Below are 23,902 nucleotides of genomic sequence, written 5' to 3' on the forward strand. Positions count from 1 at the left end.
GCTAAGGTTTTACTCTAGAATATGGCATATTCAATAAATAAAGTATATGCATAAAAACATTAACAAATATGAATTTGTGGTGTTATTTTTCTGCTAGGTAACATTGGAGCCGAGCTCTCATACAGTAATGTTGCAATGTACATATCGTCTGATGCGGGAAACAGCTGGAAACAGGTACGATTTAGCAACCATTTGGATGAAGTGTGTCGCTCGTTCACGCTTTAGATTTTTAATTGTTTTGCTCGAAGGTAGCTTATGAAGTGATCGGTTTGCCTCCGAACGACAAAACTACACAAAAACCTTTTTTTTTTTAAACACGTTTGATACTCGAGTGAACAAAACTAATTAAAACCGACGCCTCAAAGAGTTTCGGTTTCGGAAATTCGAGACGAGCAAATGTGGAAACAAGTGGTTTAACATTTAGCAGCATGAAATTCATTATGAATAATATGTTTAAAATAGATGCAATTACATGGCTGAATACCTGTTTGATAATTGTAAATACAAATGATACAAACAGTAAATACACAAAGTATTTATTTCTGATGGAAGCAGATTGGGCCCATTGGAGCGGGCCCATTTTAATGGTTCTCATCATGTACCCAGTTATGTGCTTTATTCCTTCTCCTTTCATTGGTAAATTCTTTTCTATTCAGATTTTTGAGGAAGAGCACAATATTTGGTTCCTGGACAAAGGAGGTGCTCTTGTTGCTGTTATACAGGCAACCGTGCCTGTTCGCCATTTATGGTACGTCCAAATGATGTTCTGCTTTCTTCTGTATGGAACTGGAAAAATGACATTTTAGCAGCCTTCAGTCAAATGCATTTAGTTTAAGGGCATATTAAATTAGACATAAATATGAAAAATGGAATCTGGCACTGTATCTTGGAAGTCAGCTACTGACCATATAACATACGGTGGAGAATGTCAGAGGTTCCAGCCAATGAAAATGAGTTCAGCTGCATCTGGGTGGTCAAGCAGCAGTAAATATCCCTGGCTTTTTCATGATAAATGCGTCGATTTAATTGCATCTGCCTGTACAGTTAAATGTTATGGGCTGGATTGAATCTAGGGGTCTTATTACCGAATATCAAATTATTATTTTGGTAATTTCCTGAGCAATTTGTGAATTAAAATTTATGAGGGAAAAGGTAAAGAGAAGGAGATGGTGAGAGAGAATATTTTTGAGGAGAAAGTTAACAAGATCATTTTTTGTGAAAAGAAAGGTAAGAATTTTTGAACCCCTTGCTTCTGTTTATACCAGATACCACGGGAAATGAGTTTGTAGTCTTCCTGTGGTTTAATTCAAGCTTTACATGCTTGGCTAAACAAGACAATAGTCTTCTCCCCCCCAGCCAGTGCAACGTTTCAAGCGTCTAACTTATTTCTGAAATGCTTGTCAAAGCGTTTTAGGCTGTCAGTACTTCTCAGCCCTTTCAGACAGACGAAGGCCAGCGCTCCTCTCAGGTGGCTCAGGAGCTTGTGTACTGGGGCGTTCGCGTTACTTCAACCGTGTCACAACAAGGTAGTTCAGCGTAGACGCGTCTGACAGGCCGTTGATAAGCTGTCGCGCTCAAAGACACGCGTCCGCGATGGCCGTTTACTGCCGCGATGTTTGTCACTTCTCTGAAACGAACGAGAAACGAAGTTGGTTTCCAAACCAACTTGTCTGAACGCCATTTTTTTTTCCATTCACCAAAAATACCAACTCGTTCATTGATCTTTTATGACTTTTCCGGTTTGCGTTCTTTCAAACAGACTTGAGAAGTATCCCAAATTACCCTTTGTAATGTACAATAATGCTTTAAGACTGATTAGAATGACTGCAGTTTTCGACATAGCGCCAGCGCATGCCATGTTAGTTTAGCGTATCCATGTTTATTCCTATTACTAGCTTACGGTGTACCACACATTCTGTCAAGAAATCAGAATGAAACTGATCCCTTCACTCAATCCACACAGCTCCTTTACGTTGACTTATAAATGAAACGGAAACAATTTCTATCAATCATCCTCCAAGAGCTGTAGAACCCCTCATAGCCACAACCTAGGGCCTTCATAAACACAAGCTGGACATTCATGTTTGTACCTTTAACCCCAAACTCTGTGCCGGCAGTGTCACCTGGTGTCTCCGTGGTGACACAGCACCATAGCCTGATTTGCAGTTGAGGTTTGATGAGGTTTTGTAATGTCTATGAAGGTGTGAGTTAGTACTTGTGGAGGAGTTACATAGCTCTTAGAAGGTCTCACAAATTAGCGGGAATTCTTTTAAATTATTTAAAATGTAGTTTGGCGAGTTCAGTCATTAATTAAAACAAGAACAAAAGCAAGAAGACAACATCGTTATATTTATTTCTATATATATTTATGTTTGTGTATACTTGTGCTCATAGTTATGTAAGTTGTGAGCACGTGCTGTTCTGTGACTGGCAGGATCAGCTTTGACGAAGGGAAGCACTGGGACATGCGGAGCTTCTCTCTGGTCCCGCTGTTTGTGGACGGAGTCCTCGTCGAGCCCGGGATGGAAAACCACATCATCACGTGAGTGGAAACGACGTGCTCGTCTGACCGTCTTTCAGACTGCCCCCTTAAAAACCTGAGAACTGAAAAGATTAAAAGTTCATTAGCTAGCAATTTGAATTGCCTTCCTGTTGGAGATGGTAACAATGGAAGGTGAGTAAAACCTGGAAGTTGCTCATCAAACATTTAAAGAGGCACGATAAATCCCTGATATGAGCTCTATTGAGAGCTTTTCATTGTCATTTTACTGCATTTTAGTCATTCATTTACTGTCTCGCATATGTTTATCTGAGGTTGCACCCACAAAAGTGCTAAAAAATCTTTTGTAACTTGCATCTTTAAGGTTGTTTGGACACTTCAGCCACCGGTCTGAGTGGCAGCTCATCAAAATCGAGTACAAGTCCATCTTTACCAGGAGATGCACTGAAGGGGACTACCAGACCTGGCATTTACATAACCAGGTGAAAGCAGAGCTGCGTTGTACTGTACCTGAGAAACTGCATTAGACCAAGAACGTATACAGGCTAACATTTGTAGCAATGAGGCGAAATTCATCGGATCTCTGGGGGGTTCGGATCTCATCGGATCTCCAGTAAGCCAAGTCTTACCAGCCAAATAAAACGGTGTTCGACGCAGGCCAGACGTGTGCACTTCCGACGTGTAGGGGCGGCTGCAAGCGGGGTGGACTGGCGTATTTCTGATGTATTTTCTGAGACGGGCAGAGCACCACAGATTGCGCGAGAGCCTTCAGATTGAAACGGTGATGTGTTCTCGCCCGTCATCGCCCACAAGGGCTTTTCTGAGTGGACGGACGGGAGATAACACGAAACCTCCCTCACGGAGATGTGACAGTAACAGAGCGCTACGCCCCGTCCGTAGCGCGAGCGGCTCAGTCGTGATATTTGAAAATAATTTTCAGCTGCACTAGAAAATAAATGAGTAACAGCTTCCATATTCCCAAATTGTACGCGTTCGTTTTGAAGTGGGAGACTAATTTACACCTGTAAGTTACACTTTGCGGTGGGATGATTTGCTCTCCACCCTTGTGGCTTCGCAGGGGCACCCTTGCGTGATGGGAGAGAAACAGGTCTACCTGAAGCGCAGACCGGGGAACCGCTGCATGCTGGGAAAGGACTATTCTAGAATCCTGTCTGCCGAACCTTGCATATGCAAAGCGTATGATTTCGAATGGTAGGTGATCTCCTGAGAGCTACTGTGATGAGACGAGTGAGAGACTTATTAAGACAGGCATTGGTTAAGACAGGCTTTGCTTTTCTGCATCGGTCACATGTCACAATCTTAAACTTATTTCAGGGTGGTAAACGTATGCTTAGATTGGTGTACTATACATTTAGCACTAAGTGAGAGGAATAGCTCAAAAAATATTTAGTGTTACGGGAAGTAATCATTCAACCACACTTGGCCAGATTCAAACATGCTTAGCTTCTAAAAGGTTATATTAAGTAAAATAAATCAAAACATGATGTACTATTAATTAATCATTTTATCATACCAAGATGGATCAAAATCCATCAAGTGTTTTTGTTTTTTTGTCCAAAGTTACGATGGTGGAATGCAGAGGTTCTAGTAGTCTTAAGAATTTTTAAGTTCTGGCCTTCTGGGTGTGAACGTTGGAAAAAAAGCTGAAGCCTTCTCCTTTATAGAGTGTTATGTTATGAAATGTGGAGACATAGGCTGTATTTGCAAATACACTGTATTACCATAAGTGTCAAACTAAGGTGCTCATTTTGGGCCTCTAAATCTCTTGCTTGGCACCACTAATTGGATAAATTACCACCTTTGTTGTCTTGGAGGTATCAACTGTGTCATCACAGTTCTGACACAGCTGTATCGTTTTATTTCTTTTTTTAAATATCTGATGTAACTTTGAGTCAGTGTCGAATATGTTCTTTCACACTGGTTTGAAATCCACACATAACACTTTTAGTTATTGTCACATAAACAGCTGCAGGTGTTTTAGCATAATGTTTTTATCACTGGGGAAAAAGAATTACCATGACAGAGCCACATTTGGGTTTCATCCATAGAAATATTTTCTTATATCTGAAAATAAAATTGATGTGCTGATACTTATGGGAATCGTAGTACCTCAGGACAGATGAGACTCATGAAAATTCCAGTTTTAGCCTGAATCGGAATATAAATTCTTGGCTGAATCACATGGGAATTCAGTTTCTGTTTTCAAGACTTTAATAAACTCAGGCGTCTTTAGGTGTACATAAGATGGGATACATGTTACCTAAATTATAATTTGTGACATTTTTACAACTCATAAAAGTACTCCGTCTACTGTTATGTTGATTTATAAGTTCAGGTTATGTAGTTTTGTGTACAAGTTTACAAAAACTATTCATTTGAATTGTACCTTTACACCAGAGCTATAAATATATTTTCTAGCTTTTCTACAGTTGTTTTCATTCTTAATTTTGACAGAATATTGTGCAGAATATTCAGTATCCACTTCACCAGACCATATACGTATGCACATATTATTTTATACACGTGTATGTACATATTACATACAGATAGAATTCCTGAAAAAAGGCTGTATTTATTTATTTATTTTTTAACTGTGTCATCTTTTTGTTTGGTAGTGATTACGGGTACGAGCGTCACAGGAACGGGGACTGCTTACCGGCGTTTTGGTTCAACCCAGAGACCATGTCCAAGAGCTGCAGGCAAGGCCAGAGCTACTTCAACAGCACCGGGTGAGCGCGGCGGTTACGCAAGACCCCGCTCAGCCGCCATTTTCACCGCTCCCTGTGAGAACCGCGCAGAGCGAGCGGAGCATGAAAGTGCCGCTTGCTGGGAAAGCCGCCATCTTGTGTACCCAGCTGTCAGAGCCATTTGTGTCGCCATAACGTTTATTCCTTATTCCCTAAATGACATTGGGTGGCGAAATTTTTACAGAAAGCAAAAACAGGCCGTTGGGCAACGTTGCACCCTGAATTCAAGTCACCGCAACTATAAAATCATTCTGAGAAACGACATTTTTCTTGTCAAATTTTCACAAGATAATTGAACCATGCAACAGTCTTAATATACAGCAAGGATGAAGACAACAGACCTGACAACAGACAAACAACTGACGATATTATCAATGTATTATACATCAATATATAATGTGCTGCGTATTTAGACTTCCAAACTGCGACAGGTAAGACCAGTCAGCTCACACAGGTTCTACTCCATGTCCTGTATATTTATTTGGCATCTGCTAAATGAGTCCGATGTATTGAGAACTAGACTCTGACAAAATAGTCAAAATAGTCAGATAGCCTGAGATGTTGGTTCGCATTGTCGTGCATACAATATGCATTTTCTGAGCATATATACTGGTATTATAATAAGAAAGTGATATTTGAGTGTGATGACGGTATTACTCTTTTAGTATTCATGGTGCGATTTGTGATGTGCAGAACGCACCTTTATGTGAGCATTCTTCTGGGGGTGCTTGTAAACAGGAATAATGAATTTGCTAGAACCCCTAAGCTTGAAATAGTATCCAGTCTTTCTTTTATTCACAAAACCCAGCTTAATGGAGAACTTTTTAATCACTGTTTAAAGTAGCCCGACTATATAGTAGCAAAACTAACTCCAGACATCCCAATGCCCATTAACTGTTACCAGTTAAATATTCCTGACCTATTTGAACCACCGCCATGAAAACACGCAGAACCAGCTTTTGATCATTTTAAATGATTAATATGCATGAAAACATAAATAAGGTTCATCCATTAGTCGTGATTTCATTGTTCTTAATTACATTTCTGAAAGTGCGCACTCAACATGGAATCATTTTAGTGATTTAAAATTTAAAAAAAATGCTTTTAAGTTAATCGAGCTTTGATCTAATCTGTCATAACAAATGTTATATAATGCAACCCGGTCACTTTCTCATTGCAAATATTATTTCAGTGAAGCGTACTGAGGTAGTGCAATGCAAACAACGCTGATGCAAAAAAATGCAGAAAAAAAGGAAAAAAAGCTGTGAGCTGTGCATAATTTGGCGAGTCTGTTGATTGTGGAAAAGCAATCTGAAAAGTTTTACGGTTAAAGGCAAGCTGTGCTCCTCAGCTGTTTCTCGGTCACAGACGGTTCTCGGAGGTGAAACAGGGACATCCTCCCTTCCTCCAACTCTTTCCTCACTCATTTGAGCCTGGAGAACAATCTCTCCTCCTGCCTTCAGAACGCAATATTGCCTTCCCTTTTTTTCTCCTCTTCTTTTTTTATCCGGTCCATCTTTCACGCACGTCTCCGACACACCGACTGTCTCTGCTCCCCACACCCCTCTTTCTCCCAGTAAACAGCAGCTACAGAACAGATCATCATTTCTTTAAAAGAAGTTTAATTATGCACACAGAGCTCTTAAGCTATTTCTGAGGTTTTATCTCGAATGGCTTAATTAAGGCATATGCAATTTAAGCAAAATTCAACAAATAAACAAACAGGCAAATAAATAAATATTGGTAGTGGCAATAGATTTCAGGAAATTGCACAATTGCCCATATAAAAATGTCAGAAGTATGTGATCTAATCAATCAAGCAAGTGTGATAAATGGGGTTGTGTTCATTTCTCTCGGTGTTTGGCAGGTATCGGAAAGTGGTGTCCAATAACTGCACTAAAGGGGTGCAGGACCTGTTCGCAGCCCGGAGACAGAGCTGTCCCAACCGCCCCCCCAGGGGGCTCCAGCTGGTGACGAGTGACGGGCGGCTGTCAGCGGCGCTCGGCAACAACGTCACCTTCTTCGTGCAGCTCGAGGACGTGAGTGAGCCGCTCGCTCGAGTCGCCTTCGGCCGAAAGATCGCTCGGCTATTTATTTATTTCCCCCACCCCCCCGAGTACGATATTCACAATCTTGTTTTGATTTTCTGGCTCGGCTGAGTATGCGCGGAAGAGAGATGAAAATATTTGATTTAATTGCATTTTGTGGAGTGGCGCTTATTGACCGGTGGTACTGTGCGTTTAATAACCTGAAAGCGAAGCTTAGGGCCACCACTTTGCAGTGGGTCTCAGTGCAAGCTTTCAGTCTCTGTTTTTTCAAGGCCTCCTGCAATTAGCCTGAGAAGTATGGCTGGAGTTTAAAGTAAATCAAATAAATCTGTAGCGAAGTCCAAAAAGCCAATGCCCATTTGCAAATGGAACTCATCGAACGTGTACGCCTGACCGTGGCATGGCTGAAGCTGAGGACTGAATGCAGGGACGTGGGAAGATGTTTTGAGCAGGGGGTGCTGCTGACGGAAATGCTCATTTTTGACGTCACCAGTTAAATACTAGTTTCTCTAATTGTACTTGTTGTACTATCAGGGGTTTGAAACTAGATACAGTTTCTATTACATTTTTACTTCATACATGACTTCATGATCACATAACTTTGCAAAACACAGATTTATACTACATTAAGTTTGCATAAATGCAATACATATTGCTCCTTCACAATACGTGCATCCATCCATTGTCTAACCCACTTATTCCTGGTCAGGGTCACAGGGGATGCTGGAGCCTATCCCAGCGTGCATTGGGCGAGAGGCAGGAATACACCCTGGACAGATCGCCAGTCCATCACATAGCACACACACCATTGACTCACACACTCATACCTGGGGGCAATTTAGACTACAATTAGCCTAACCTGCATGTCTTTTAAACTGGGAGGAAACTGGAGTACCTGGAGGAAAGACACAGGGAGAACAGGCAAACCGCACACAGAAACATCCTGGCTGGGATTTGAACCAAGGACCTTCTTGCTGTGAGGCAGCAAGTCCATGCAAGTCCATGCAAGTACAGTGCTATGCGTGTTTGGACTTGCAAATAATATACCACTGCACCTTGCATGCAGTGAAAGAACAGGCTGGGTCGTGAAAATTATGAACGAAACAAAAACACTTAATCTTCTCACAAACATGGCATGACTTCACAACACTAAAACTACATACATGGTCTTTTAAGCCATTCCACAGGCTCAGTGATTCACGAGTCTATCATCTACTGGTGTTACTGAAAAGATAGCTTGGCATAAAGGGAACTATATAGGTATGTAGCTATAAATGCCTGCTCTCGGTTGGCTTATCTTACTTTAAATTATTCTGCCACAATCATTTTGTTTGTACAGACACCACTGCATGTGAATTTGATGACCAGTTGCACAGCAATGCACTAATAACATCTGTTGCCTCTCAGGTTACCACACATACAAATATGCACACAGAGTCTGGGTTACTGTCATTGCCATGCTGACATCTGCCACTCGATAAATACTGGGCCTGTATGTTTTTACAGCGCATCGCGTAGTAGCCAAGTCAATCTCTACACCACAAAACATTGCCAATGAAGCGGATTCAGCGTGGCGGCAATGTCATGAATATCCAAATGTTTTCCTTCCCTCAGAAGGCCCCCAGTGCGGCCTTGCCTATCTAACGAGGGGTTTAATGCTCAATCTGTCGGCCATGTCTCTGTCTGTGTCCATGTGAGACGGCCAGGTGTGCTAATCTTCTTCGAGTTGTTAAGTTCCGCAGCCCAGGTTTTTAGCCGACGAAGGGTAGAGTAAACATCTCTCTGCTGAGGCGACGGATGACCGGGACAAGTTCCGCTAATTTATCCCCTTCTTTGAACGGTCCGATAGATAGCAGGGCTCCAACTGGTGTTTTACTGAGTGTAGCTAACACTCATGTTGAATCAGGGTGCAGATTCAAAACCTTATATTAAACACTTGTAGTCGCTTTTTGCTGCCAAAAAAAGAGATGCATTTTCTAATTTTTGTAATGAGGGGGGATTTACAGTGACTGCTGCTGATCACTCATAGGCTGCTTCCAAAATATATAATTCTGAAGTTTATTTGCTGCCACAACTGCCTGTTAATGGTGCAGCTTCTCAGAATTCTGTATAGCTAGTTCTCTGAACGGGAGGCATTTACACACACAACAACACAATTTCTTAAAATATAAATTATTAAAAGTGACTCCAAGACTGTTTACTATTCACAAATTGGGTCACAAACTTAATTTAATTTGATTTGCTATTTTTTGAGTGTGAGTAAAAGCTAAGAATCAGAGGCTGAGAAGGTATTTTTTATATCGCAATCCTCATTATTACAGTCAGCTCCCAACCAGCAGGTGGTGCTGTGTCTATGATTGTATGCATGTGGGTCATCTTTATCTGAGATTTAAAAAAATACATAGTGAAATAAATAAAAGATTGGTTACATATCAATTTGAATTACACAGCCTGTACAGAATTTAAAAATCCTGCGCAGAATATGTATTAATTAAATGTATGCGATATTCCTGAAACCTGAACCAGCACCCCACTAGGGAGGGGTGTGATTCAGGTGTCACAGAATCCGGCAGACATATTAGACGCTCCACACAGTTCTGCCCTGTAATGTAGCAAAGGGAGGAGCGGTGGTGGGGGCGGCTCAGCCGGCAGCCTCTGCGCTCGGCTCGTTAAAGGCAGCGGAATCCTCCCCGCCGACGCTACGCTAATGCCCAGACAGCAGGCTCCGGACACGCGCCGAGGTAAGCGCTCCCCTCTCGGGGTCCTTCCTGGGCACGGCCGTCCCATTAGCGCCTGATGACTTGAGGAACCAAGGCCTCGTTTCCTTCATCAAGGAAAGGATTCTCCCTCATGAGGGGGGAAATGACACAGCAGAGGGTGAAGGCTCCCCAAGGCCGGAGTGGCGGCGTGCATTCCAAAATATTACAGCCAGATTCGGGTCTCATTCATATTCATGAAATTTAATGCCCCTTCCTATCCCTCTTTAGCAGTGGAAAATATCTTCTTTCAGTTTATTATATATAAATTATATATTGTACTGAGCCGGTACAAGTTACTGAAGAGGCAATCTCAGAAAGAAGCGTAAGTATATTAGTTTTATATACAAGTCTTATTGACATGTGATTTTGGCGCTGTGAGGAAGGTTCCCCGATGTAAACAGCTGGACATAATTCTGCCATTAATAAAGAACGTGTATTCAGAGGCTTAGTGCCACATCTGCCACACCGCGCCAGGAGAAATGCGAGACCGATTATAAGGTGTTCATTGATACATAAAGGGTGACTTATTTATGGCATGCATTTATTGACATGAAATGTAATCATGTAATCAGTCGGACCTGGAACTTAAAATCAGGAAAAATGTTAATGAGATAAAGCAGTGTTTCTTAAAGGGGAACTGCACCTCATTATTCTATAAGCCTATCACGGACATGTTCCCCCACCAAATGTAATTATTTATTTATTTTAACATCAGCTATTTCTAGATAGAGCAATTCCAAATCTCTGAAAGCAATATTCTCTAGCCTTCTGATGTTACTTCAACACCCAAAACGTACTGCTATACAACTTGATTTGTTGGGCGTTCCCTAGGGTGGAGAGGAGTGGTGTGGGCGAAAAAAAAAAGATTCAGGCCATTAAATGTGAGGGAAAAGTAGAAAGCTGTGGGATCCTGAATAAAGGCACATCTATATCTGTAGTAATATTAGCCATTTGTGTGATGTGACATGTAACTACATAGCTAGCAGCGTCACACATCACATCCTAAAGAAACGTTAGCTAGCAATGTCGTTATATGTCACATCACACCCTAAAGACACAAACAAATAAACATACAAAGTGGCATTTCGAACAAAACGGTACATAGCAAGCATAGCTTTTATGTGTGGGGAGGCGTGGGCGTGGCTACAGAGCCTGTGGTTTGCTATCAGATTACACTGAGTGTTACTTGCTAGTCAGCTGCTGCAATGGCAAACGCTTACAGCAAAGCAAAGAGACAAGCTGACCGGGCTCGTTCTTAAACTTCACAACTTCATGAAAAAGTAATTCACTATACAAGTATATTAGCTAGCTATGATAGACCTATGGCCTGCTAATGTTACGTATTCCACTCACAATTCCGTGTTTATATCCCGATAGTAACTAAACGTCCAGGGGGTATTTCAAAGAAGGATTACTGAGTTAGCTGGATAACTGCAGGAGTAAAACCCAGAACTGCTCTTTTTCAGTCCAGATTTGGGAGGATTCCGAGTTTTACTCAGTGCAGTTATCCAGCTAACTCAATAATCATTCTTCCTGAAACAAAGAATAGAATAGCTAAATGCCAAACAAGGAAAACACAAAATAGCTTCACCGGCACTACGGAGTGGCTACCGTACGATGTTCCCGCATGCTAAAAGGGGTGCACTCAGTGTGCAGATCGTTATAACACTGCCTAATTACTGTTACCACCTATATAGAATCATTCATGTGGCTAAAAATGCTATTTTCAATATCTCTGACCACCTCACCTCTTTGCTTGTACCGCTTGAGGGTGTGTCCTCAACGGAGGTGTGGGTGAGGCTGAGGATGATGAAGGTGTGAGTGGGGTTTACAAACACAGAGTCTACAAGGGCTGCAGAATCCCTACATAGTACAGTATACCTTTAAGCCAAGTTCATATGCAAACTGAAGCTTAATTGTGGGAACGTGAGTATCACGCAAGATTCTGTTTTGTTTCGAGAATGAAGAAAAGTCATCTGAAGACTGAGCTTCCTTAACCAATCATTTTGTATTGAATTTAGTTCTTATGTCTTGGAGGGATTTTCTATTTACAATCAAGCTGAAGAACTATGACACACATTTAAAAGCTTTGAATTTTCAATTAGGAGTCGTTTGGCTTTCTCACAAAAATAGTTGTCTTTGGATGGTTGCCTTTGACTCTGTTTGGTTTATATTTTCATTATCCGGGCGAAATAGCCTGACACGTCTCCGAGCCATCCGGAGCGATTGTACGTGTTCCCGCGCCCCGTGACGCTCGACGGCGAGCGGCGGGCTGGAGAGGAACGCTGGGATCTGTTGTGACTCTCTCCAGCTCCCGCTTCATAAAGCAGTGTCGCAGATTAATATCCCGGCTGAAATGCGGCGCACCGTGCTGGCACAGGAGAGGGGTTCCTGAGCTTGTTCAGATTAATGGGGTTTCTGAAGCAGGTTCAGCGCTGTTCTCCAGAACTCAGCGACTGTCAGTGTTAGCTGAGCTCGGGTGCCAGGTGTAGCCCCTGCTGAGGCAGCGAACCTGCTGGAGCCATCAGATCATTTGCAAGACGGCTCCTTTAGAATTTAAAAGTTAAAATTACACGACCAGTAATGTGTACAACCGTTTGCATCTGTGGTCCATTGTTTAGGCCCAGTTCAGTTAGATTCATCTCTATTAGCATGACAAAAACAATACTTGTGTTACCAAAACATAACACAATATATAACAAATAATGCATGTAATTTTTATTATTATAAGGAAACAAAATGGCCTACATATCTACATATAATAGATGCATTCCTTCATAATGTGTCTACATTCATAGGCCCATGTATACATACAATACATGTACATAATACTTTATACATTCCATATAGGAAAACAAGTACAATGCTATTAACGGAGAAGACATTTTCTCACATGTACACACATACTGTGTTCTTGCAGACTTGCTTAATGTTCATAATAGACCCCAATATTATTGTCTTCTGAAGTGCTACACAGGAATTTCAGTATTGTTAGCTTCATAGGTACTACATAAAGCATTGAAAGTATGATTGCTACAGAAAAATGCATCTGTATCATAAACAAATATCATACGATTAATACACTTAAACTTGCTGTTCACAGCATAGTTACCTGTTTCACTGAACATTAATGTTTATTCTACACATCATAGGTGTAAAATATACTGAACATAATATTAGGAAAACGGGATAATGAAATTAGCTCCCCTACCCCTCGTGCCTTCCTTTACAATATCTATAGACACAATATTGAGCAGGAAATTCAATAGGAAATATCATAAAACATTCTAACTCCTCCTCGTTGGACAGAATACCCCTCCAACTGACCTTTAGTTCCATTTACTGTAGCTTAATTTGTTGACAGTATTACATGGTGAGATAGCTACAGACACCCCAAACCTGTAAAGGGTATAGTTTTAGGGGCTTTAGACTTGTGTATAACTTTATTAATATAGAGAGGTAATGCTGTCATTTAGCAAAATGAGAGAAACTATGTTTACCATGTCCGGAGCAGCACTTATTGGGGTATATTTATCATTTTTCTGGGTTTAAATGACAGTACAGATAATAGATAAGTTTTGGAAAATATCTTAAGAAAGAAAACCTCCCTGTGTTTGGTAAAAGTAGATGTGATCCAGCCATCTTGTAGTTTCCTAGCAAAGGTAATCTTGGCAGAGGCATACCCCTTCTCTTCTAATGATACTGTGTGTTTGATAAAAGAACTTATTTCACATCTGAGCATTTTGACTGATCTATGGTCTCTCTTGTCGTTTACAGGGGGACTCAATGAGAACCAATATCCAGCTGGATTTTGGGGACGGAATCACCGTTTCATATTCAAACCTCAGCTGGACGGTGGACGGAATCAAACACATATACAGATCTGCTGGGATATTTCAAGTGACTGCGCTCGCATTGAACAGCCTTGGTTCGGACAGTAGCACCCTCTACTTGCACATCACAAGTACGTAAATACAAGGCTTGGAAGTACAGCTTAAATCGTTTTCACTTCCAGGTTTTTTCCCATGGTATTCAAACTCAGACTGGTCACCGTGGGTTTGAATACAGGTGTAGTTCAGGGCCTATATTCAGGAGCAGTACAGCTGACTCACTGTCTGTGCTTTTCAGCATTCTTACGGATTCTTTATGGACACAGTACGTCTGTGTCGATACAAAAACCAAAAGCAGTTATAGTTGCACATAATCTGTGCTGTATTCTGATTATTAGATTTAACTGTTTAGTTTTTTGGAGTAAAGGTATATTGACCACACACTAAAGGGTTAAACCACTGGCTGGTTCTTACTGGAAAATGTCAAGGTAGTTATGCAATGAATACCATCAATACCCAATCTTCCTGTAGTAGTCAGTATAAGAAATTATTTTCTGTTTCTTTCAAGTTAATCAAAGAAAAACATCTTTTCAACTTTTCGGCAAAGATGCAGCAAATAAAGATATATGTGTCATGACCAACATAGACCAAGAATTATTCTGATCACTGGTAAAGATGTAAGTGTGACTCAAATTTATATGCCACAGTGGCATCATGCCTGACAAAATAATTAGAGATATTTTACTCAGTGGACTATTAAGTTATAATTCATGGCAGTTTGCATTAAAGGATTCCATTTGGCACATTTTACCACTTATTTCTGTCCTTGAGAATACTTTTCTTATGAGGTGTGGAGGGACTGACATCGGTATATGTGAACAAAATTTAATGAGTGGAAATTTTTTTATTTATAAAAATTCTTGGCAACAAAAAAAAATAAAATACGGTGAATGCATGGTTTTTATTCCCTTTCCGACACGGGTGCAGTATTGAATAAACATTTAGAATGTGCGCAGTTGAGCTTTAAAACAAAGCGAGGAAGACCATTCAGAGCGCTAATGCCGCCTGCACGAGATTAAATAAGTTACGCGGCTTTTCGCGGTTCTGAACAGCTGTTATTCCGCAGGTCCCGTGGCGCGCATCCATCTCTCCGCCCCGTTCGTGGCCGTAAGGAACACGGAAGTGAACCTCACCGCGGTGGTCTGGCCCAGCCAGCCCAGAACCGCCGCTTTCTTCTGGTGGTTCGGGAACAGCACGGAGGTGACAACTCCCCGTCAGCGTCTTACACAACTTCCCTTTCCTGTTGGATACGAACCAACTTACGTTTGTCTTGTTTTAAAATATTACATACATACATACTTATGTATGTATTTGCAGTTGTAGTTACCAGGGTTTGAGTGGGTATTCTTTGTGTTCTTAAATCCAGCCAATAATAACCCTGGAGGGAAGCATCCCATACACTTTTGCTAATGAGGGAGTGAACACTGTCACGGTCCAAGTGTCTTCAGGGAACACCATACTTCAAGACACAAAGCAGATCACTGTCCAAGGTGAAAATCAGTCTGTTTCATATGACCAGTGATTTATTTTATTTATTTATTTTTGCTAAGTCTTTCTTTCCGAAGATTTTCTCCTAGTTTTAATCAATGTATTACCTAATAATGCTACAAATTGGTAATTAATTAAAAAATATATTTTTAGTTTCAGAGTGGAATCCATAACTGTTGGACAACTTTTGTAAATGATTCTCAGATGGAATGAAAAAATAAAACCTGTTTCCCATCTTTCCACAGAATTCTTCAAATCTCTTCTTTTATCTTTCTCTCCTAATCTGGATGACTACAACCCAGACATCCCTGAGTGGAGACAGGATGTTGGTGTGGTGATCAAGAAGGCCTTGTTAAAAGTATGTCTTCAAATTTGCATTACCGCTTTTAATTTTAATTTAATAAAATTTTTATTCGGTATTGTCTAGGAGAAGGAAAGACTTGGAGCCCAAAGTTTTTTCTTGAGGAACTTGAGTTGTTTAATAAAATATCCAGCTGTATAAAGCTACACAACTTTCTCTTAATGGAGGCATGTACTGGTGAAATGAAGACATCCATCTATTGTGTAACAGCTTCATTATTCATAAGGCACATACAGCCAATGGCATGCCTCGTTAAATATTAAAACTATTAAGATATATTTGTTGGTTTTAAGAACTGACCATATTTATCATAAGAACATCATTTTAATTAATCTAATGTTCAATTAGCTTAAAGGGATTTATGAAAAATACATTTCTATTGAACGCAGACCATATAACAATCTCCATCAAGCATTACTGATGTACCCTTATAGTTGACAAAGTCACCGCACACACGTCTGGCATAAAACAGAACTGTGCTTCACACAGGTAAGGGCAGGGTTGGATGAAGCCACAGAGGAGTCTGTTGGTTTTTGTTTTAGCATGAAAATCAATTAATTTTAATTAATGGAGACCAGAGGAAGTGGGTGAGGTGGGTTGATTAATTAATTAATTGATGCTAATGAGTGCGGCTGATTGCAGTTAAGCGTTGAGAAACAGGCAGCGCTCCCTGTGATACTCTGGACTCTGCTGCATGCATCTGATTACCCAAAAAAGCATTTAAAAATCATTTTGATTTTAGTTTGCTGTCCACGGGGTGACATCATGTTTCCTAGGCGCTTTCCCAATGCAGAGGAGTATTTTATCTATCGTAATAATCACCACAAGGGCTCTGAATTCCGGTAAACACTGTAACCCATGTCCGTGTCCCCAAGTCGTTTTTTCATACTGGGAATGAATAAAATAAAAGTTACTGAAGAGAAGAGGGGAAGAAGCAGACTGTGTCTGGCGAACATTCTGGATCAAGGCTGCTTGAAAACTTTAGATACATTTCTGGTTGTTCACATGTGCAGACACTAAAGTCATAGATCGTGACCCGTGACTGGTCACCACCTGTGCTTGAAATGGTGCTTCATGGCCGATTTTGTCTTCTCTCCTATTGGCTAGCTTTAACATTTCTCTCACACAACAACACAGCTTACCAGTTAACAAATGAATGATTTTAGGAGTTTAGGTATGAGTGTGTGAGTGAATGGTGAGTGTGCCCTGCGATAGCTTGGTGACCTGCTCAGGGTGTATCCTTGCCCCACGCAATGCATGCTGGGATAGGCTCCATCCCCCTCATAGCACTGACCAGGAATAAGCGGGTTAGAAGATGGACAGATGTGGGTGGTAGTGTTGTATAATGGGTAAGGAGCTGGATATATAACCTAAAGGTCACAGGTTTGATTCCCAGGTAAGACACTGCTGTTGTACCCTTGAGAAAGGTACTTAACCTGCATTGCTTCAGTCTATATCCAGCTGTATAAATGGATGCAGTGTAAATGCTATGCAAATAGTTCTGTAAGTTGCTCTAGATAGGAGCGTATGCTAAATGCCTGTAATGCATATTCAAGTTGCGGAAGTGTGATTTTTTTCCCCTGCGACATTCTCATCTCTGAGTGTGTGTCCTTGGAGCCGTGCTGGGCTGGAACTCATGCTGTTTCCTGTCCTGTAGGGCACTGCAGAATTCCTATCCAATATAAAAACACCTACCCCAGGAGCTGCATTTAATGATAATATATGCACTAAAGACTTTATAACACTCGGGTTCCATTTCCATACGCTATGTTATAGCAGTTTTGACCTTATATTTGAAATGGATTACTGATTGAACTGCAGGTGTAGCTATGGCTTTCTAATCTGCAGTATAAGGATTTGTTTCATAGTATGTCGGCACAATGCAGTGGATAGATTTCAGACTGACAGGCAATGGGGAATGCGAGTCCTTCACAATGGGAAGTAGATGTGTTGAAAGGGAAGCTGTAGAGACTATTTTTTCATGTCATTAACGAGTAAATTTCATGCATGAAGTTGGAGCACTTTCAGTCACCTTAAAAGCTAAGATAAACCACTGAGATATTCTTAGATTCCTGGAATATAAAGGATTCAACGATATGAAAGGTTTCAAGGACAAGTGATCCTCTTCATAACGCTACACATTTCCTGTTTAGAATTTGACAAACACTGCTACGAACTCTAAACCTTTTCTACTGGCTTATCCAGTCTGACTGTGTATTTGGGGTAGTCAAAGAGCTGAGAGCTGTAAAAGAGGTTTATTTCTTCATGATATTAACACTCCACAGAAGCATGAAGAAGAAGCGCTATGGCTAAACTATTGTGGAGCATCAGATAGTGATAAAGCTTTGAATTATATTTGATCCACATAGGAAATCATACCTACAGTATGTACATTATTGGTTAATTATTGTGGTGTGTGTGTGTGTGTGCCTATGTGTAAAGTACAGATCTGACAGTTTTACGTTTGACAAAATGGCAAAATGAAGCGTTACTCGAAGATGAAAAAGAGGTACTTTCTTGCAGGTTTGTGACTTCCCCGAAGAGCAGCTTCTGGTGGCTGTGTTTCCCGGGATACCAACTGCCGCTGAGCTTTTCCTGCTACCACGCAAGAACCAATCAGAAGGAAGGAAAAAGGGGGAAGAGGATCTGGTGCATGTAAGCAGCCCCCTGCAATCTAACAAAATATATATTACAGCACAGAGTTATTCAAGTTAGGCTGCCAAGAAAACAGTAACAAAATGGTAACAAGCTAATAAAAGACTGGTCTTCTAGCATTTGTGTTATTCCATGTTAAAATGTATTGAAATGGAATAATTAGTTCTTATTCAACAGCTTAATTGTATTTTTCCTAAATATCAGTACATTGATGAAAGTTAAACAATAGGTGTCATTAAAAACTTTACCCTGACATGAAAATCTTTGAGTTAAATCACTTTCAGGAAACCTGGTATAATATAGACTCTGTGATGTTTCCAGACCTAAAGCCTTCCTTTTTCTACAGATTTCAGAGATCCTTGTCACTGCCCTGAGCCAGAACCTGGTTGAGTTTGAGCTGAAACCTGGCGCTCGAGTCATTGTTTATATCACACAGCTAACCTTGGGTAAGGCACACGTTCTTCCTGCTGGCTTCTGTATTTGGTTTTGGAAATATTCTTTACCTTTTGTGAACAGTTGACACTGGAAACAGGACGCACATGATACATAATGGATGACACTGCCGACCGTTTCAACCAACCACGTCAAGGCCACCTACGGCCATGACTCCCCTGAGGAACAGGACTCAGCCGGAAGGGCTTCAGTAGGCCGGGGACCTCACACCTCATGATGTCCTCTTAAGACCAAATTCATTTTTGTCCCCTGTAGGGGACATGAGTCTCTGGTCTAACACTAATCTCAAGAACCATATAGGCTACTTTGCTGAAACCTGCACTACAGTGGTCTTTCAACAAAAAATTTAAAAAAACGATATTTTGAAAAAATACTTTCACTGCAGAAAGTTTTTGTCACCCAAGGTACTTGTATTATGTCAAAAAAATACTTTTGGAAATTACGGAATCTTTCTACGTAAGAGATTCCACAAACTTGCTTTAAATGGTTGGGTACAGTTCAGAACAGTCCCCAGCATATGGCTGTAAACTGAATCTTTCTTACTGTTGTATGCTGTTCCCATTTCCCTAGCTTTCATCATACACCCACACCCTAAATATGACAATATTTAATAGTGCGATTCAAGCGCAACATAATTGTGATAAGGTATGATTTCATTCATAAATTGTTCTGCTGTAATTTTTTGCTTCTCATAAAATAAAGGAATCGCTACATTTGGCTGACATCAGAGTGTGCACATTCTTGCATTTAGCTGGCCATGCCATCAACTGCACATTACACATGCAGTAGTACGTACATAAACTGCACATTACACATGCAGTAGTACACACACGCATAAACTGCACATTACACATGCAGTAGTACTCACATAAACTGCACATTACACACGTAGTAGTACTCACACACATAAACTGCACATTACACATGCAGTAGTACACACGTAAACTGCACGTTACACATGCATTACATTACATTTATTTGGCAGACGCTTTTATCCAAAGCAATGTACAATACGTGCATGAATATTACCTCCTGTAATATTCACAACAGAAAGGAAGAAGCCTTCACAATGGAAAGCATTTAAGATGATCTGGAAAGGTCACAAGCTTCACATAGGCGGGACCACTGCAGTGTAAAAATGCAAGAAGGGACTTGCTATGATAAACCACAATGGCAATTATACTACAAAGGAAAAGATTTTCCCCATGAATCAGGGAGGCACCCTATGATGTGAATGATCCATGGAAGAAGAATACTTGAGAAATTCATTTTAATAAATATAATTATCGTAATTGTTCCGAATCATTTTAATGATTGAGCCTACAGGGAAATGTCACTGTTTTTTTCTTCTCCTTATAAAAGAAAACACCTGTACTGTTCCAGTAGTCCTGGCAGTGCCACTGCTGACTGATTGGCTGGCTGACCCGTAGGGCAGCATGCCATTGGCCGTGACAGGCCATGGGGGCATCGTTTGATTGGCTGTAAGTAGGAACAGTTTAAATTGGTTGGATCAAACAGTTTCACGGTGCCAAAGCGGCTCTTCTGGTTGATTGGGTTGTCAGCCTACAGCAAGAAGCTGTGAAAGGTACTCAGCTGGTGGATGATACAATCACACAATCGCAGCTGAGAAGGAGAAAGCGTGCTTGTCTAAATACTCCCGAACCTTCGGACAATGCTGCTCCAATAAAATTCGCCAGGCAGGAATCAGGACAGGAATCATATCTTTAAAAATCACCAATGACTCCCCTGAACCAACCATCATCCGATCTTTTTGCTTTTATGTGGCCTTATTCCCCTTGGAATCTTTGCCTTTCTGATTTTCTGACATGTATCAGTGCATCAGTAGCTATCATACGGGTGCTGGCAGTTCATGATAAGTGCCGCAACTCTGAATTTAGATTCCGTCCATGGCCGAGGCACTCGTGAATTACCAAGCGTAATGTGATATTCACTCCCCATCAGTAACCTTCAAACATTTTAAAGAGCTGAATCAGCGGAATGCTCCTCATTGTTTCTCTCTTTTCTTTTTTTAAGTTTTTTTTTTTAGTGGACCTTGGTGGGCTATAGGGTGAGAAATGCTCCTCTAAAGAATACAGCAATAAATGCTTGGGGGGGGGGGGGTGGTGAATAAAAAATTCCACCAGTTATGATTTTGTACAGTACCCGGAAAAAACTGAGAACTTATGCAGAGAACTTAAGAGTGCTTCAGGTGAACAGCCCTCACCTGCTGTTCTGACTTGTTCCTATCTCTCTGGCTCACAGAAAGCCAGCTTTAGAGTTACATATCTTGGTTAATGTTCTTCGGGATCTGTGATCTTGACCTTGACTGGGATGGAGCGTTCAGCAGATTCAACACAGTATTAATCTCACGATACTTCAGCTCTGGCAGAAAGCAAATAAAACCTGGAGATAAAACCTTGATATCCTCAAAAAGGAAAAAAAAGAGAAAATAATGCCCCGCTAACTCTTTATGTGAGCTTCTGAACCGAATGTGTCGCAGGGTAATTGAGATTCTCATGACACAGGCCATTTTTAACAGCGTAAACAGATTGAATTCTGGCTGGGGAAAGGCACCGCAATAAATATATTGCTTTCAGGAAACAAAGCATGCCATTAGATATACAATTGTGCGCGTAAATTATGCATAAAAAAACATTTAAATGTCAGTATTTTCTCACTTTTATTGTTCTGTGAATGTCAGACCAATTGTCGCAAATGGTTTAGTGCAAAATATAATTTTACAACGTGCTGATTTTTTACCCGTTATTATTTTTGCTTCACACGGTGTGCTTAACCTTTTTTTTACCAGCCCATTAAAGGATATAATAAGTCTGCCCTTGTCTGGAACCCCATCTGCTAACCTGAAAAAGGTCAACCAAGCAACTAAATCACTGTTTGTGTTGTTTATGTGTATGTTTAATTAATATGTCATTGTTAATAACAATCTTCCAGGGTTTTTTTTTGTTTGTTTTTTTTGCTTTGTTTTAGAGCATGTTTAAAGATTGACTGCACAGTAATAGGGTCTGTGCTCATTATTCATTCATTCATTCAATAATTCAACCATTCATCTGTTTATGGAGGGAGGAGGGAGGGGAGGGTGCCTAGCAGGATGACTCAGAGTAATTTTGGTGAAACGCACCCTCTCTAACTGAACTGAAATGAATGTGGTGTTGCAGTGGAACACACCCTCTCTAACGGAACTGAAATGAATGTGGTGTTGCAGTGGAACACACCCTCTCTAACGGAACTGAAATGAATGTGCTGTTGCAGTGAAACACACCCTCTCTAACGGAACTGAAATGAATGTGGTGTTGCAGTGAAACACACTCTCTCTAACTTAACTGAAATGAATGTGCTGTTGCAGTGAAACACACCCTCTCTAACTGAACTGAAATGAATGTGCTGTTGCAGTGAAACACACCCTCTCTAACTGAACTGAAATGAATGTGCTGTTGAGTGAAACACACCCCTCTGACTAGACAGAACTGAAATGAATGTGGTGTTGCAGTGAAACACACCTCTCTAACTGAACTGAAATGAATGTGCTGTTGTAGTGAAACGCACACTCTCTAACTGAACTGAAATGAATGTGCTGTTGTAGTGAAACACACTCTCTCTAACTGAACTGAAATGAATGTGCTGTTGCAGTGAAACACACCCTCTCTAACTGAACTGAAATGAATGTGCTGTTGTAGTGAAACACACCCTCTCTAACTGAACTGAAATTAATGTGCTGTTGCAGTGGAACACACTCTCTCTAACTGAACTGAAATGAATGTGCTGTTGCAGTGAAACACACCCTCTCTAACTGAACTGAAATGAATGTGCTGTTACAGTGAAACACACCCTCTCTAACTGAACTGAAATGAATGTGCTGTTGCAGTGAAACATACCCTCTCTAACTGAACGTGTGTGGTGCGCAGGCACTGAAATGAATTTGCTGTTGCCTCTGTTTTAGCCCCCCTGGTGGACTCCGCCTCCAGACAGAGCAGCTCGGCGATGCTCATGCTTTTATCCGTGGTGGCCTTGGGTTTAGCTGTCTTCTTAATTTACAAGTTCAAAAGGTACGTTCCGCATATCCCAGCATTCTTCTGTGTTCAGCATCCACTGCTGTTTCACCTCCATTTTACCTTGTCTAACTCTGCAGTTGTCCCTTGTTCTTGGATCAGTGCGTTTGGGACACTAGCCTTTGGACTAGTGCTCAATCTCTGCACTACTAGCCACATGGGGTAGTGCAGACGATCTAGTGCAGTCAGAAGAGAGATCTCATCTCCCACTGGTGATAACTGCTGACCTGTAGGCAGCTGCTAATTAATTTGGGGGTGCTTATGCAATGTTAATCCAAGACACCCTGGCCTACCCTACTCAGGAGTGGACATCCTACTCTGGCAGGGTACAGACAGTCCTGTCCCAGTGTTATATCTCTGAGTGCACTGCACATTAAAATGTCTGACTGGATCCGCTCTGTGCCGAAGCCTGTTAATATTATCACTGCACTTGAAACAAGTTTGAAAATGATATTTGCTGTTTACTAGTATCATTACATCTGTACCTCATAATTCTGGGGAATGGGATCATGGATAATGTGGCCAATCGTGTCCCTCTTCGTGGGTTTATGTTATTGCATATTAGACAGGGAATACTGTTGATGTGATAAAGATATCAAACACCCAGCAATCTGACAGGAGAGGCAGAACTAACAATATTATATTTCAGCTTGTGTAATAATCTGCAAGTAAATTAAGCTTATATCAGTGTGCATGTAATTATAAAGAAAGTAATTTCTAAAGTTACTTTCATGATGAATAACATATCCAAGAGATTCCATGAATATATTCAAAGAACAACAGTTGTAAAGATAATTACTCCTACGGCAAAGTACTAGTGGAGGATACTTAATCAACTAATAAGTGGTATCTTCATGAATCTTAGTATCTTAATGACAATTTCTCATTTGCTTTTTTCAAAGAAGCCGCGAAA

At 40.8% G+C, this 23,902-nt stretch overlaps 1 protein-coding gene across 2 annotated transcripts in view; it reads left to right on the forward strand.

The window, feature by feature from the left end:
* Positions 1–23,902, forward strand: part of LOC135244978 (VPS10 domain-containing receptor SorCS3-like) — a 135,888-nt gene that overhangs the window by 110,434 nt on the left and 1,552 nt on the right. For both annotated transcript variants that reach the window (XM_064317701.1, XM_064317700.1), the window contains exons 12-25: positions 98–174; positions 657–748; positions 2,435–2,542; positions 2,865–2,982; positions 3,579–3,712; positions 5,137–5,250; positions 7,136–7,307; positions 13,853–14,039; positions 15,032–15,165; positions 15,332–15,455; positions 15,699–15,811; positions 18,338–18,469; positions 18,816–18,915; positions 22,881–22,986. In XM_064317701.1, the coding sequence (XP_064173771.1) occupies positions 98–174; positions 657–748; positions 2,435–2,542; positions 2,865–2,982; positions 3,579–3,712; positions 5,137–5,250; positions 7,136–7,307; positions 13,853–14,039; positions 15,032–15,165; positions 15,332–15,455; positions 15,699–15,811; positions 18,338–18,469; positions 18,816–18,915; positions 22,881–22,986 (1,711 nt within the window). The remainder of the gene's footprint in view (positions 1–97; positions 175–656; positions 749–2,434; positions 2,543–2,864; positions 2,983–3,578; positions 3,713–5,136; positions 5,251–7,135; positions 7,308–13,852; positions 14,040–15,031; positions 15,166–15,331; positions 15,456–15,698; positions 15,812–18,337; positions 18,470–18,815; positions 18,916–22,880; positions 22,987–23,902) is intronic.

The sequence above is a fragment of the Anguilla rostrata genome, chromosome 18, assembly GCF_018555375.3.
Source record: "Anguilla rostrata isolate EN2019 chromosome 18, ASM1855537v3, whole genome shotgun sequence".
Lineage (NCBI taxonomy): Eukaryota > Metazoa > Chordata > Actinopteri > Anguilliformes > Anguillidae > Anguilla > Anguilla rostrata.